This window comes from Motacilla alba, chromosome 1A (assembly GCF_015832195.1).
Source record: "Motacilla alba alba isolate MOTALB_02 chromosome 1A, Motacilla_alba_V1.0_pri, whole genome shotgun sequence".
NCBI lineage: Eukaryota > Metazoa > Chordata > Aves > Passeriformes > Motacillidae > Motacilla > Motacilla alba.
Genome location: NC_052031.1, coordinates 32,970,442 through 32,986,922, shown reverse-complemented (window position 1 = coordinate 32,986,922; position 16,481 = coordinate 32,970,442). Strand labels below are relative to the sequence as shown.

The 16,481-nt window shown below is 42.4% G+C and overlaps 2 protein-coding genes across 11 annotated transcripts in view; both read right to left on the bottom strand.

The window, feature by feature from the left end:
• MSRB3 (methionine sulfoxide reductase B3) overlaps positions 1–13,701 on the bottom strand; it is a 102,812-nt gene extending 89,111 nt beyond the window's left edge. For 3 of the 10 annotated variants that reach the window (XR_005259211.1, XR_005259212.1, XM_038155589.1), the window contains exon 1: positions 13,122–13,617. Coding sequence is in view for 4 of the 10 variants with exons in the window: in XM_038155589.1 (XP_038011517.1) it covers positions 13,122–13,322 (201 nt within the window). In the remaining 6 variants the exon portion in view is untranslated. Of the gene's footprint in view, positions 1–13,108 lie in introns of all 10 variants that reach the window. The other 7 variants (XM_038155593.1, XM_038155590.1, XM_038155587.1 and 4 more) reach the window with 7 other exon arrangements.
• A 560-nt stretch (positions 13,702–14,261) lies between these two features.
• Positions 14,262–16,481, bottom strand: part of LEMD3 (LEM domain containing 3) — a 42,446-nt gene continuing 40,226 nt past the window's right edge. The window contains exon 13 of the mRNA XM_038155586.1: positions 14,262–16,468. Within this exon, the coding sequence (XP_038011514.1) occupies positions 16,305–16,468 (164 nt within the window). The 3' untranslated portion in view covers positions 14,262–16,304. The remainder of the gene's footprint in view (positions 16,469–16,481) is intronic.

The window sequence follows — 16,481 nt, the reverse complement described above, 5'->3', positions numbered from 1 at the left end:
TGATCCTCTCCAAACAAACAAAAGATGTGGCCTGTGGAGATGTGGAGGACGTCCATGCTACACTGAGTACAAGTGCAAGAGGGAGGCAATTGTTTCTGCTTTGAGTAATACAGAAGAAGGTCCTTGCTCGAGGGAGTCCCACTTGGTCCTTAGGGAGGGTAGTAAAATGGAAGGAGATTTCATTAATGTAGAGACAAGACAACACAGGCCTTGTGAACAACAGATGAAATGGGAAAAGGGAAACTGCAAAGAGACACAAAAAAGCAGCGACCCCAAGGAAGGGAAGAAACAAGACAAGTAAGGAGTCCCCAGTACTGGGATGAAAGAGAATTCTTGGCTAAGGGCAGAAACCAGTGAGACTCTCAGTCTTGCAAGTGCTCATACAACTGTCATTTGCAGATTGCTTCCCAATAGTTACAACTAGCAATACTTCCCAAGGGAAAGTAAATATAGGTCAATTGGGATTTCCCTCCACTCCTGCTCCTCCCAGATCTGATGTACTAAAATAGAGCTGGGCTGCACTTTCATTTTCCCTGACTTGGTAGCCTGCCAACATACAGCATATTCCTTTTATGGCAGTGAGTTAATAACTGCAACAGTTGTAAACTATTCCTAAATGGGTTTTTTTCTGAGAATCACAATCCTTTTAACATCTTGAAAAATTTCTCATTTTTTCTATTGCAGGGAATCCTCTCCGGTACAGTGGTAAAGATTTAATTTCTTCTGGTCCTCAGATGATGAGATACAAGTGTTCTGGAAAGAACCTTTTAATTGAACAATTCCTACTGGCAAGCCCAAAAGCTTTTTGTGTTGCACAGCAATAAAGAATTCATTCTCAATACGAAAAGAAAAAATATTAAAAACTTCTGAGTTACTGCTGTGAATAGAATTATGCAAGGGGTACACTAGCACTTAAAGACATGAAACCCATTTTTGCTATCAGGTTGGTTTGATTAGGTATGTCTCCCTCTCCACCATTATTTGCATTGTCAGGCTTACTAATACAGCAGACATAATAAACTTTCTATTCTATTTTTAATTTGGGACAAATCCCATGCATCACGTTAAATACAACTTCCTCTTATAGCAATGAACAGAAGCCTTTCAACAGAAATTTCTATTCTGCTTTTCTGAAACACCTTTGTACTAGCTTTTACTTTTCAATTAAAAAAAAAAAAAGACTAATTTTGAAGACTAAACAAATACAACATTTGGAATTGGCGTTCTTTAAAATTGTTTTACACATTACTCTGTAACTCAGCAGACTTTTTCCTCACCTTACAAAGATTATTAGTCTGGGTAATGATACATAATAGATACATGACATTAGCAGTTTCCCTTAGGTAGAATATCTCATAAATGAAGCAAAGAGAATGTCTCCAGCTAACTGGTATGACTTTAGCGGGTTTCAAACAACACAACAAAACAGCACACTCTTTTGAAAAGAGCACGGTCCCCCTCGTTCCACAGTAAGATGCATGCAAACCAGCCCTGCAGGGGTTTGTTGGCTGACCTGCAGGGCACACAGTGGCTGCGGGAGGTGGGAGGGGAGCTGCCGCTTCTGCTGCGCGGACAAGCCGAATTCTCAAACATCACCAACCGCATAAATTTGGTGACCGTCTTTTATGAGACTCTGTAAGGAAATGTACAAGTGACACTTACTAGTCACTGAAGGAGACAAAGTCCCTGAACACATCAGAGGTGGAAGAGTTGTGATTCCAGACATGGTTTTGCCCTCCAGTTTAATGATTTCTCAGAGTAAAATCTGTACCAGGGAATAAAAACTCCCAACACTCCCTGCCACAGCAGGAAACTAAGGCATTCTCAATGGATGCCATGGAGTTATTACAGTGTATACAGGAAATTACCAACAATCAGTAGGTCTATTGCCAGCAGATTTTTAAAGATATTTAAAACTCTTTTAATTGAAAAAGTAGTTAGTGCTAATATCTGGTGACATGTGCATATATGTACATAATATGCCTATAGATGCCATGCACCCGGCTAGAAAAATAAAGTTTCAGTGCAAAAGACACTGAATTTGTCTTGTTTGTGTAACTTCATTCATTCTGCATACTTCAGCACAAGCCATTTGAAAGCTGAATTATCTCCCTGTATTTGTATTATTTCCTACTTGAGAAAATATAATTTTTATATCAGACTCTGAACCAGACTTGAGTATGTTGTATTTTGTAAAAATGTTTTTAAGTAAAGGGTTTGTAAAATTTAGCTATGATCTCTCTGTCAGATAGTATAGCTTCACCTCAGAGCAATTCAGGTGGCAGGTTTTTGGTTTTTTTTATCATCCCAGCTGCTAGAAAAGCACTTCGAGTTAAAGACATCATCTCTGCCAATCTCTCCCCAGCAGTCTGCCTTACATGGAAATTTTCCGCGTGGCTTTCTGTACAAACCAATTCCGCTCCTCACCACCGAGCGGTGCCAGCTCCCTTTGATACAACCACACGCTGCACAGCCCCGTGAGCTGTCCTTCAAACAGCACACACAGGTCTACGCATATGTCAACAGAACAAAAGCATCCTTTAAAAATGTACCTTTGGTCACACAGATTGTGTCACGATGGTATGCAGAGCAGCCTTATGAATATACAAAAAAGCCTCAGTCTTTTATCCAAAAAAATTTTTTTTAAATTATGGCATATAGAAGGTCTGACATTGCATAAATAAAAGCAAAAATAAAAGGAAAAAACAAACATAAAAGAATGCCTTACACACTGCAGTAGGAACATTTATCATCCAAAATCCAAAGAATCTTTATGCAGCTGGAAAAAACCTAAAACGTCCAATACATAACAAAATAAAATACCATCAAGTAAACCAGAAACTCCTAAGTCTTCTCTTGTCAAGGTTGTACTTTTATTTTTATGAATAGCAGTGAGAAGACACCACAGCAAGTAAGGAAAGAGCATAACTTAAGCTTTGAGTGAATACTGCATGTCAATGACTGAAAAGTGAGAGAGCAAGGAAAACTATTTCTGTCCTAACAGCAATAAATTTGATTCAAATATAAAGACCACTTGATTTTAAACCACTACCCAAATTTTATGCCATTTAATAAGCAGGATTATATGTACACTTACGTGTATTTAGGTAATTGCAGGGAAAAAAATATTTATTCAAGGCTCTCCTTCTTACAAGAGAAAATGTCGTAGAGCCATAGAGTCACAGAATAGGTTGGAAGGGACTTTAAGATCATCTGGTTCCAACTCCTCTGCCATGGGCAGGGGCACCTTCCACTAGACCATGTTGTAGTGCACTAAATAGTTAGTTGTTGTATTGCCCTGGGTGATTTGAAATGTTATGTCACATGCATTGTACCCTTTTTCCCTCATATGGTGTGTTCCATTCACTCCCCTGCCCCACACCCCGGTGGCCCGTGCCCTTGTAACCCCTTCCCTCGCCCCTCCTCAGTGGGCTGCGGCCCTCCGTCCCTGCCCCCTTTCCCTCGGGTATAAATGTTCTCTGGGATTGGACCACTTCCTCTTTTTCACCTGGATGGTCTTCCATACAGATGTCCCTTTCCAGCCAATAAAACAGGACATTAGAACCACGTGGAGAAAGAGCGCTTCTTGTCTTTTGCTTTGTCTATGTAATATCCCTGCGGGCAGAGTCCTAAACTAGCCGGGATTGGACTCTACAGCCTGCAAACCCACGGATATTACAAGACCAGGTTGCTCAAAAGCCCATCCGGTCTGGCCTCAAACACTGCCAGGGATGGGGCATCCACAGCTTCTCTGGACAATCTGTTTCAGTCCCTCACCATCCTCACAGCCAAGAATTTCTCTCTAATATCTATCTAAACCTACTTTCAGTTCAAACCATTCCCGCTTGTCCTGTCACTGCAGGCCCCTGGAACAAGTTCCTCTCCAGCTCTCTCGTAGCCCCATCAGGTACTGGAAGGGGCTCTAAGGTCTCTCCAGAGCCTTTTCTTCTCAAAGCTGAACAAACCCAGCTCTCTCAGCCTGTCCGCATAGAAGAGGTGCTCCAGCCTCTGAATAACTTCCAAAGACAAACTTTTTCAATACAAAATGTTACATGGAACCTGTGAGCTAAATTGTAATTTTCATTCCAGTGCAGTTTTAAAATCCACAAACATAGTATTTTATTTTTTAATTAGTCAAATGTATTTACACTGTCTGTGCAGCACAACGATCTGCACCTTTAGGCATCCTAAAGCTATTTTTCAAATCTTGAACAAAAGAAGTATTAATTCTAGCAAAACTTGCTTAAATTATTTCCCTTCTCTTCAATCCTCTTTGAAGTGTCCAAAACACGAAGGTGTCCTTTCCACCTCTTTTAAGTGACTGAAAATATTTATTAAATTTTACATTTTTTGTCAATCCACATCTCCCAGCCCTAAATGCATTCAAAAGGCAAAAATACTCATTCTATACCCCTCCAGCTGAACTTGCAATAACCGTGCAAAACCTTTTCTGCAGGGCGAAAAGCACTTACCTTCAGGAAAAAAAACCATAAATATTTTCTCCTGCTCTGTTAGAGGAGACTTACACAGTGCCAGGCCTGGCAGCACCCACACAGGCATGCGTGGAGCCCCCCCAGGCAGTGCTGGTGGAGCTGGGATGGCACAGCTGGGATGCAACAATGCAGCCACTAACTCCATTCTCTTCCCTCAACCTTCAGCTGCTTTCAAGGCTTTGTAACTTAGCTTTCCTCTGAATCGATATTCTAAGAAAAATGTTAACGTTTTCTTTGCATAATCTATCCCTAAAAGTGACATCTGTTCCACTTCCCTCAGCAGAGGCAGCAGCAGGCACCTGCAGGCAGTGCCACCCCCCCCAGCCAGCTGTCAGGAACTTCATTAAGCATTGCCCCAAAATGCAAAATGCAGTTTGTTTCTGTCCTACTTGGACTCGTGCTCCAAAAAAAAGAAAATCCTGCACTTAAACCATCAGGGCCCCTCTTTCCCATCTTGGTCCTGATATTTCACACCACTCTGAGACATTAGAAATTCCTCAGCAACTCAGCCATGCCCCCAGACCTCAGGGGCAGGAAACCTCAGCAGCTCAGCCTCCAACCTCAGGACAGGGTCCTTTTCCTCTAGCTCACTTCAGCATGTCTCAGGGAGAGCCTTCAGTATCCCCAACCAGGATAAAACAACGAAGGACATGCCCGCTCTATGTCCTCCTGAAATATTTTTGAAATTAGAATTACTGATTAGAATTCTAATGGATTTGCTCTTTATGTTATTTTTAGAGCCTTGGTATGTATGTACAGAAAAATTCACATTCTCATACAGTTACCTATATGCTTGAATTCTGTGTAGTTGCTCAGCAAAGCAAATAACAAAATTAATAAACCATAACCTATAATCAGTTAAGCCCATCTTGCTAATTTCACACTTTGTAACTCAATACAAAGAAAATAAAACCAACACATCAGATTATCAGGTTGGAAACAGGACTGTTTAAGAAACAGCAGAGGCAATTGCCTAAGTAGTTGCAGTGACCACTTTGAGACTTCAAATCTGTTGTGCAGACCTTGCTCTGCACAAAAATTCAAAAATTGTCACTGGAGCTGCCAAAGCTACTTTTCTCTCTCTCTCTCTCTCCTTTTTTTTTTTTTTTTTTTTTTTTTTTTTCGTAAGAGAAATATTTATCAAAGTTCATCAAGCCTTCCATCTCATGCTTAGGAACTGCACCTCAAGTACTTTAGCTGCATATATATGAGACTATCAGAAATTAGGCATACTAATGTTGATCACTTTATTCCAGGATGATGGAGCAGTCCTGTGTGCCTGAAACCTTTCCCTGAGGTTGCTCTTCCTCTTCTGACAGATTAAGAAATTTAACCAAAGCTTTTGGGAAACAAGGAGGGGAAACTGTTCAGAAAAGAGCATGTACCTTGGAGGATTTTGAAAAGTTTTTGTCTTTACAAAATCTCAAGAGGAAGATGGTAATATCCATTTTTAAAAAGGAAGAAAAGACTGCCTAGTGAATTACATGGCCATAAATCTATCTTTAACACACAGAAAGGTTTTGGAACAAAATACTAAACAATCCATAAACAGGCAATGAAAATTAGAAAGCAGTAAGCCACCATGATGGGCTTGCCAAAATCTAACCCCATAACTAACATATTTTCTTTCTTTCCTTGTACTCTGCAAGCAGAAGGAAAGGAGCAAATCAAACAGACCTCAAATGTAAAATACTTTTAGACAAAGCAAACTGGAAAAGCACTTTTCTTTTGGATCAAGGTCCTATATCACAGGTGCAGAGCTGCTTGAATAAACACACTCGTTCAGCACTTCTCTTACTGACCAGGGCCAAAACCAAGCAAGAAGTCCTACTAAAATTGCAGAGACACCAACCTGCAAGGAGTGTGAAACACAGTGAAGAGCTGAGCAGAACTCAAGATGGTCTTAATAGATTGGAGAAATGGTTAAAGCCCAGCAAGATAAAATTCAATACAGCCAAGTACAAAGAATCACATTTGGACTTCAAAAGAAATCTTCAAATGCACAAAATAATCAAAAGTAAGAATGCCAGACTATCAGCAGTAGAGCAGAAAGGGATGTCAAGGTTACAGTGACAATAAATTGAGCCAACAGTGTGAAACTCTTGAGAAAAAAAAAGAGGCAGATAACAATCTGGAGTTTATTAAAAAAGAGAAACATAATACATAAGAGGAGGGACTGGGGAGGAAGTCTGATCTGCTCAGTAGCAGTGAGGTATCAGTTGGAATATGCTTCTGGTTTGGGGTAGAGGGCAGAAACAGTTGAGGAAAGCCCAGAGGAGAAGTAAAAACAAAAAGAGTGGTTCAGAAAGCCAAATCCCTGGAAAAACTTTTAAGCACTTGGCTTGTTTAGTCTACAAGAGTGATTGTGGAAATGGGATAATGCTCTAAAAATCTTCCTCACATCTTAAATAGCATTACATCACTCAGCTATTACACTGTCTTTATTACTGCCACAGTTATTACTTGACTGTCATTAGAGCAAAATGTACTGGTCTGTAATTCATATGTAACTGAGCAACAAAAAAGAGCTTGTTTTTCCCAAGACAGCTACCGTATTTCACATTTTAAGACTTCATGAGAAGAACCTAGAGTCTTACAAAATATCTATTGTAATCCTTCCCAGCATGGTTCAACAACTGCTAGAATAAATTGGTACAAACCAGCACCTCTCTCAAGTTCAGAGGCAAGTAGCAAAGCTGCCTTGTATTTTTGAATGAGGGATGCCAGGTAGCAGTTTAGTGTTGTGGTGTGTCATTTTTATTGTATTTTATTTAAAGTTAATATGTTCTGTTCACCCCTGTTATATGGTTCTGCCCTGGTTCCCCCCCTCCACATCAGTTCATGCCAATCCCCTTATCTCCACCCCTTTTGTCCTCATTTGTGCTAATTTATTACTGTAACCCCTCCCCAGACCCCTATCCATCACTCAGCAGCCCCTCCCCTTGTTCCAGAATCTTCTACGGTTCCCATCGAGTGATTGGATTAGGAGCCGAGATCCCACCCCCAGTTTAAATGTATTTGTTACCCCAGCAGTCACTCCTTTGTATCCCCCCACCCCCCTGTTTCCCAATTGGAGCTGGGTCCAGCTCCACCCCTGTTCTCCTCCTCCTTTATAAACCCGTGTAATCCCCTCCCTCTGGGTCTTCCCCGGGCTGGTTCCCTTGGAGTTTAATAAACCTGGACTTTTGCCCCTGGACGGAGTCCCTCTTTTTTTCACTTTGCCGCTGCTGCCTCTAAATATTCCAGCTAGGCACCCTCTGGACACCGCAGTGCATCGGGAGAGCGCCCCCCGGTGCTGGCTGTGTCGGGGCTAGCCGCCGTCGATCCTGCTCCCCAGCCAGGAGCAGAAGGACACAGTGCAGCAGTTTAGATACCAGGAGCACATGGTGGGTCCTTTCCCCAGTGAGCCACTAATTTGCTACAAGATTTGTCCTTTTGTGGGCTTGCTTTTAAGTAAAAGCAGGAGTACACAGAACAAGCATGTACACAGACAATTTGGTTTCTCTCATGAAAAGAGATGTTAAGAGATACGCTGTCCGTACAGTGTATTTTTCCATCATGTACACAAAAGATCTGATTTTAATTCTGAAAAAAAAATAAAATAAAGATACAGTCTAAAAGTACATAGCAATTAATATTTAAGACTGATCAACAGGGCTGATTTTCCTTTTCTGCAGCCATTTAAAACCAGAGATGATAACGCTATAGAAAACCCAAATCATTTTATTTGCAGAGTTCCTGAATTTGCATCTCAGGGCTGTAACTTCACACAGTTGACTGATTCACCTCTACTTTTCCACCTGTCCCTGAGCTGGCAGCCAAAGCATCTGCTCCTGTCTTATTCCCATCTCTCTCTCACACTTGTGCTATGGCTACTGACAGTGCTGTTGGTGTGCAGGAGTGGAAGCCCAACCAACCTGACCTGCAAGCCTTGGTTTCAGCATTGTGCAGACTGGGTGAGTGCACTACTGAATCACCCATTAGTACAAGTTCAACTTGAACTAGAGTGTAAGCTCTGACTGTTCATCATCAGGACACATTAGGGTGGATCTGCACGAGTTTTATGTTGAATATCAAGCTTCCTCCCAGCAGCAGGATGGTGACAGTCTGACCCAGGTGGTAAAGCCTGCTTGTATATTCAACCATTTTTCTTAGCCAGCTTTACATCGAGCTAATGTTTGCTCTTGAACCAGCTGCAGGAAAGCCAAGGCCAGACTCACTGTGCTGTGTGAACTGAAAAAGTTCCACACATCTATGTGGCTCCCACCCACCAATCCACCTTGAAGGTCCTAGAAGTTGTTAAAATCACCCGCACCCTCTGTGCAGGCATCTGGAACAGCCTCGCCTGCAGATTTCCCTGAGAACCACACGCTGGGGAATGGAGAGGAACAAGAACAGGGCAATCTCTCAGCCAGAAGGAACATTTTGTGGGCTGTTTCCTTTTGGCAACAACTGGCATGGATCACTTCCCCAGGAAGCTGCTACGGTTCCATGTGTTGAATTTTTTTTTCCATTTTCATTGTGTGGTGAGAGTGAAAGTGGTGGCATTTGGCAGCTACATTCCATCAGCACTATTGTTCCCTGGTGGTAGGGATTTGTTTTCCATCAGGTGAAATGCAAAGGCGTTGTCCCCTTTTGGAAGAACACAGCTAAAGAGACCTGTGGGGAAATACTTCCAAATGCCATGCATGACATTACTCTTTAAATTTCTTGGATGAGGTAACACTTCCCAAGAAAACAATGTGTTAGCACGCCATGTACATTTTGCTAAGCTGCTGCCCGCAGTTCAAAGAAATTGTCAATCCTGATGTTCAGATGCTACTGAAAGGAGAAAGCAAACTGGGGACTTCTGCAGAAGTCCTGTCCTTAGACTTTGTCTAAGCTGAATCATGTTTAAATCCAAAACTTTCTGGAAAGAAAGAAGTATTTATGCTATTAATTATTTTACAAAACAATGCTAAACTGTAATTTAAGTCTGTGAGGACAGCAAAACTGTGTTAGCACCTTATTAGTGTGAGCATTGTTCTTGCCTGTTTTGGGCTAGTATCGTTCAATTCCTCAGATCTTAAAGTCCTTATTGCAAAAAGCCTCTTTATTCCCAGTTCCAGTTGCTAGATTATGTGGTTTTCAGATAATGCTGAATTGAGGTTGCTAAATGAGAACCAGAAAGCTGGAGCTAAGCAGATAAATTATTATTTCCAATTACCTCACCATAAATGGGGTTCCCAAAGAATTCTTCTACCCTATTTTGACACAAAAAATACAGATCAGCGTCTTTACAGACTAAAGACAAAAAAAATCCCTGTTAAAATACACAATGACATTCTTCAACTTCTGGTAGAAATTAATAATGCAATATGTGTTTCCTTCCTTTTCTTAAGTGGTTAGTTGAAAATTACTTTAAAAACACTGCTAGTTGGTTGTACATTCACAAAATACCACAGAGGAGAACTTAAATCTTTGGGTTTGTGCTTTTTTTTTTAAGCTAGTACATATTAATAGCTCACTGAGAACCAGTGATCCTTCTGAGGGAAATGAAGCCTCTGAAAAGATAACAATAAATCCTACCAAAGCAGGGTGAGTAAGGGAAGGGAAAGCTAGCCTGTAGCCACTTCTTACTTGATGAGACACGCCCAAAAAAAAAGCCCCAAAAGCTCTCAGGATTTAGTTGTTATGTTTAAAAGACCTCTGTTTTGTGTGGAGAAAGTAACCTTGAAATAACTCCATGTATGGACATGATTACTTCCGAGCAAGAAACACCCTATTTCTGTCTAGCCCTGTAGTTTATTCCAAAATAAGCATACCAGCTTCAGAGTTACTCAGGGAAAGACAAATCCACACCTGACTTTATTCAAAAGTAATTCCTAATTGTAATGTCATAAACACACCAGGAATTTGAGGGTCCATGTGGGGGCCTTTTGGCTAAGGAACCCTTAAACTAGAGCTAGACCCAGCTATAATTAGGCCAATGTTTATCACACTTTCCTGTCAGTTAAAGCCTCCATAGCTTAAGTTCATGCATAGCCTGGGTGCTACCCAAACTGCAGCTTTTAATGAAAAAGGAAAATAATAGAAAGGGGAAAATAAGGTCATTTTCCCTACCTATGACTAACACAATGCTGCATGTAGCTTAAGAGTTGCTCTGTAATGAGGACACACTCACTTGAATTATGCAGCTCAACAAAGCTATCTCCAAATTGGATGGCTTTACTGCATTGCTGGCTTGTAGCAATGCCAGTCAGATGCAGACAGGCAGACTTCTTAACCTTCTGTCTGAGAAGATTAAATCCTTAACAGTGTGTTTTCTTCTCTCCCCCTACTCACTCTTATTACCCCATCTTTTAAAATAAGTAACAAAAGAACCGTTAACAATCCACCTAATAGAGAAACTCTATTTTCTAGCGTTTCTAATGTAATAAATAAGCTGCATCTCCAATGGTACAGAAACAAGTATCAGCTTACAAAGCTGACAAAACATGAGTAGGTAAACAAGATCCTCCCATACCTTCATAAATAACAGGGCAAAGGACCAAATACCTCCCTCACGTGCAAGTTGGCCCTTACCAAACAGCTGTAAGGAATTCTTATGGTATGTACAAACAAAAAAGTAAGGAATTCTTACAGTATGTACTGACATAAACATCTGAATTAACTAACCCCTCTGAGAGTGTGTAACTGCTACCACTTGGAAAAATGAGCAAGGTCAATCAGTCAAAAGACTTTATTTTTGTCTAGGATCAACTACTTTATGTGGCTTTGCTACCAAATATAGAAACATTACCCCATCTACAAAGGCACTATTTTTAAAGATTGTGCTTTTGGAAGAAAAATAGAATTGTTTTTTCCTCCTAAAAGATCATTCCAAATGTGTATTAAGATCCAAGGTACATCAGATGGGAAAAGAACTGACCAACCACATTCTGGACTGAATTATATATTGTTTACTAATTTACCGTTTTTAACAAAGCAATGCAGAACTTTATTTTTTTAAAAATCCATTTCTAATCTCAGAATTCAAGGATTATTTAGTAACTCCGGTTAAGTTGCTAACCATAGTTAATGCCCTACATAAATTTTTAAAAACAGTTGAAAAATACTGTTCTAAAATAAGCCATGTCTAAAATGAGGCAGGAGATTCTTTTAGAAACTATGAGCAAACGTCTGATTAAGATGACAAGCCACATGGAAACTACTCCCAGAATCAGACTCAAAGGGCACTGTTACCAACCAAATTTGGCAGACAAGGAATCATGACGAACTGCAAAGGCACGCAGCAACGTAACAAAAAGTTGGGAATCATCAGCAAATAAGACAGAAAGCACTTGTGTCTACTCAGCAAGGGCAAGAACATAAGCAGGACGAATTTTAAGCATTAAATTCTGGATTCAAATGAGTGGCACTGTGATATGGTGGGAGTGGAGATTGCTGTTCCATTTACGGGTGACTCGCCATTAGCAAGCCCTATCAGTAATGCGAAGTATCTGGATATTGCAGATTTCTCATTCTGACTTCTATGTGTCCAGAGAGTGCATCTTCAGAACGGTTTTAATAGCAGCAACAGAGAAAGAGCTAAAAGCATGACAAATATAATGTAAGGCTCTATACTTTCCTAAATGCTGTGTTTAGGGTTGGAACACTTACAGAGACGACCTTACAGCATTTATCACTAGCTAACAGTTGACATTCGGCCTTATCTGTAGATAACTACTGTTAGATTCGGCATTTTTAATACACAGCTATGCTTGTTTAAGATCACTGCGCCTTCAGACAGTCTTTGAGCTAAGAGCGTGATGACTGAAAATTCAGCTCAAGCAGGAAAGACAGCATTTATAGCTAATTTGTCAAGTAGTACAGGAAGCTTAATTAAGTCTCCTTTCTGTTTCCAGGAATATTACGACGCACCAAGTACAGCTACATCAACTTGGGCAAGGGACCGTAAGAAATAAATTATACTTTATCCTTTGCATCGATTGTATCTGTCAGAAGAATAACACCAAACGAACCTAGTCAGCGACCACACTGAGCTTCCTCAGAAAAACGCAACCAAATTCTGAGCTCCTTTATGAAGTTTAAGCTCCTTTCATGACCTAGCGCTGCGCAATTTACCGAGCTGGGGATCGCGGCTGAACTGAACTTATTACGCACTCGGTCAAGCGCTGCTTCCCCGAGCCAGCTATTCTGCTGTGCGCCCCGTTTGAGTCGGGAGCTCCAGCTACCGCGCAGGACAGCCGGAGCCCGGGGCTGCGCCGCGCCAGGGTCCAGGCGCTGCGGCGGTCACGGGAACGGCACAGCCAGGATGCGGCCGGGGTGCAGCCGGCATGCGGGGGCTGCGAGCGCTGTCACGGGTTCGCTCCGTGACACGGGGACCGACCCGAGCGACCCCCGACCCCAGCCCCCCTTTCGGCCGCCAGCAGGGCCCGCGGGGTCCCCCTCACCGGCGACCCGCTCCCCTCCGCTCCCGCCGCAGCCCCGGCAGGTGCGGCCCGGCCCGGCCCGGCCCCCCGCGCCGCCGGGGCCGCTCCTCCCCTCGCCCCCGCCGCAGCCCCCGGCCCGCCCTCCCCGCGGCACGGCAGCGGGGGCCGGTGTGGAGGCGGGGGGCCGGGCGCGGCTCCTACCTGCGGTTCCTACCTGCGGCTCCTGCGGCGGCCGCCAGCGCCAGGCAGAGCGCGGGGAGCAGCGGCGGCGGCGCAGCGCGCATGGGAGCGGCCCGAGGGAGCGAGCGAGCGGCCCCGGCCCCCCCGCCCCGCGGGAGCGCAGTGACGGGCCCGCCGCCCGGGGAGCATGACGGGAAATTCCTGGGCACCGGCGGCCAACGCCAAATATGAACATGGAGCCGGGAGACTCCCGCCGCACGCCCGGCACGACCCGGCAGCGCGGGGAGGCGGCCGGGACCCTGCCCCGTCCCGCCGCGGCACGGCCGAAGCGCCCCGTGCTGAAGGGTTAAAGGGTGCGCCTCGGGCAGGCCGACGAAGCCGCTCTCGCCCCTTTACAGAGACGTTCCTGCAGTTCCAAGAGAGCCCCGGCCGCAGGCTCGGGCCGAGCGGAGCCAGCGCTGCCGTGAGCCGCAGCTGCCTGCGCGGCGCCGGCCGGGAGCAGGGACAGCGCTGGCAGCGCCGCGGCGCCTCCGGCCCACGGCTCCCACCCGGAGCCAGCTCCCCACGTTCGCATCGGCCCCGAAACTACGACAGCGCTCGGTGCCCACCGTGCCTAGCTTCCAAAAAGAAGGGAACTGAACGGCATCGAACTCCATGCTCCTCCTGGCTCCCCTTCCTCACGGGACACGTATATGTACGCGGGACAAATGGATGTAAATAATGGACTTACACACCCTTCTTTGTTCCTCTTACCCCCCAAACCTTCAACCTGTCACTAAAACAATTCTCAAACAAGAGAAGTAAGATAATGACAGGGGAAAAAGCCAACCTCTGATACTCTATCAAAGTCCCTTTCATGGCCCTTTGTACCTCAAAATACAAGAAAGAGGCTGAAAGCACAAGGTTAAGGCTTTTCCCCTGTCCTTTAACAGGGGAGACAACATGGCATGTCCAAGACTTAGAAAGCAAGGTAATGTCTCTGCACTCCTTGTGTACAAAATCAGGACAAATGCCAAGCTGACAGTTAGTTAAGTGAAACTCGGCTGTCTGTGTCAGCTCAGGGCAGCAGCTGTTCACATCCTAACAAATACTAAAAGTTAGTTACATTGCTGAAACAAATCAATCTCCCCCTCTGCCCCAGATAAGAAAAGCATTTGAGTCAGAGACAACCAAATATCTAGAAGGTGAGACACATATAAAAACCCCTAATAAACCTTTAATTCGAGTCTGGTTTGGTTTTTTGTTTGTTTTTACAGGATAGGGTGACAAGTTACAACAAACATCTGATTTTTCTCAAATGTTCAGATTTTATACATATTCCCCTGTCTTGCAGGAAGGGATATCGGTCAACTTAACAGTTTAAGGTAAAATAAGCTGCATAATAGTACATATTACAATTAAAATGTACAGTGTTTACAAGAAATATATCTTAGAAGCAAGATAGATGCATTTGCATCGAGGCGACCTTTTAAAATGCCACAGCTATTTTTACAATCACTCTTGCAACAGGTCACAAGATGGGGTCACTAAGGTCAGGTTAACAAATCACTAGGATGCACATCAAATACAACAAAATTAGTTTATATACATATATATAATACATATACATGTATATTATACATATACATATATGTATATAATAAAACTCATCAAAAATCTACCAGACCTGGCACAATCCACTTACCCATCAAAAATATGTACTTGTCCTTGGTAAGTAGAATTCTGCATGGCTGATTATATATTATATATACTCATTCATTAGCATCTGAGACATAAAACTGAGGATTTAAAATTTTTCGGTTAACAAACTCTCCCAATAATAAACATGGTGCCCACAAAAGCACAAAGGTAAGGCACAATAGGATTTCCTGTTGCAGAATAGTGTGCATCATGTTTACTTAACTGTAAGAAAAACGTGCATTATTTGTGCAAGTTCATGCTGCAGATCCATCATATCTACAAAGTAAAGTGAATTTCAGTAAAATTTGTGGGACTGGTGTGCTTCCAGTCTCACCTCCTACAGGATGTTCAGCTGGATAACTAGGTAAAATGGTTGTAGGAGTGGGGATTAGTAAAGCCAATAATCTTAGATTTGCAACTAAGCTTCTCAGCAACAATTTTGTACTTCTAGGTAAACATTAGTAAATTTACAAGCTTGGAATCACAAGATTTACTGTCAGCTGCACTAGTTTGCATGAGTCAAAACTGTTGCAAGGAAGGAATTTTTAAATTTTAACATATAAATGGATAATTAAAACATGTTATAATATACTGGGAATGTCATTTAATTCAATGGTATTTTGTCACAGCCCTGACACTTGTAATAATAAATACAGCTTTTCACAAAATATTTTTCCAGTATCTGCCAATTGCTTCTTTATTGCTCACAAATTTGAATTCATTACAATTGGTATCAGACCTTTCACACAAAATCAGTCAGGTATTTTATATAAAACCTATAAAAGATATTGAACCTGTATCCAATATTTTTAAGTATTTGGCCTCTTGTCATGGTACAGCCAAAACCATATAAAACAATAGGTTTTGAATAAAATAGGAAGCTTATTTGCTGCTTTAATGCAGACATCCTCACAGAACACAACCCTTTTTGCCACCACCAGCATTTACATTTATATACAAAACCCAGTACATCCGCAATCAGTTCACCTTCCCTCACATTGATAGGCAGCCTCTAATGCCAAATTCACTTTCCCCATACCCCAGCTGCAGAAAAAGATTCTTATATAGCAACAAAAAACTAATATTGACTGAATTTTTTTTATAACTTATTCACCATCAGGAACTGTAGGTTGCTTGTTACAAAATACCCACAAGATTATTTCACAGGAAACTATGGAAATACAGGAAGTCTTCTTTTCTCCATGCTTTTGTATTAGCAAAAACACTTCTTGGTGCAAAAATACGTCACCACATCTGCAAATGTATAATGAAATTGGTATTCCTCATGCAAAACTTAAATGCATCGGTTTACTATAGCCCCAGAAAACTTCGTGAAACAACTTGGTTTTCCTTTTTTGTCAGCTCAGTATTACTGCCTCACTGCTAAGTCCCTTTGGAAACAAGACTTCTGGAACATTCAAACTTTTATTTAATTCTTTAAAGTATTACATACAAAAAGCACTAAAAAAGGAAGACGGAGGCCAAACAGGAACATTCCTGTTGCAAGTAACAGTCCTAGCAGTTGTAGAAAGTTTTCTCAGGAACTTCCCTGAGAATTAGTTGTGCCTGTCCGAAGACGCAGATGTGACATAGAGTTCATGTGTTTGTTTGATGGCTTCAGTGGAGTGTTACATGTAAGAGCCTGGGGAAAACGATGATGATACCGATCTAGTCGCAGGTATTTTACTGTTACCAGCTTTCCTATGAGGCAAAG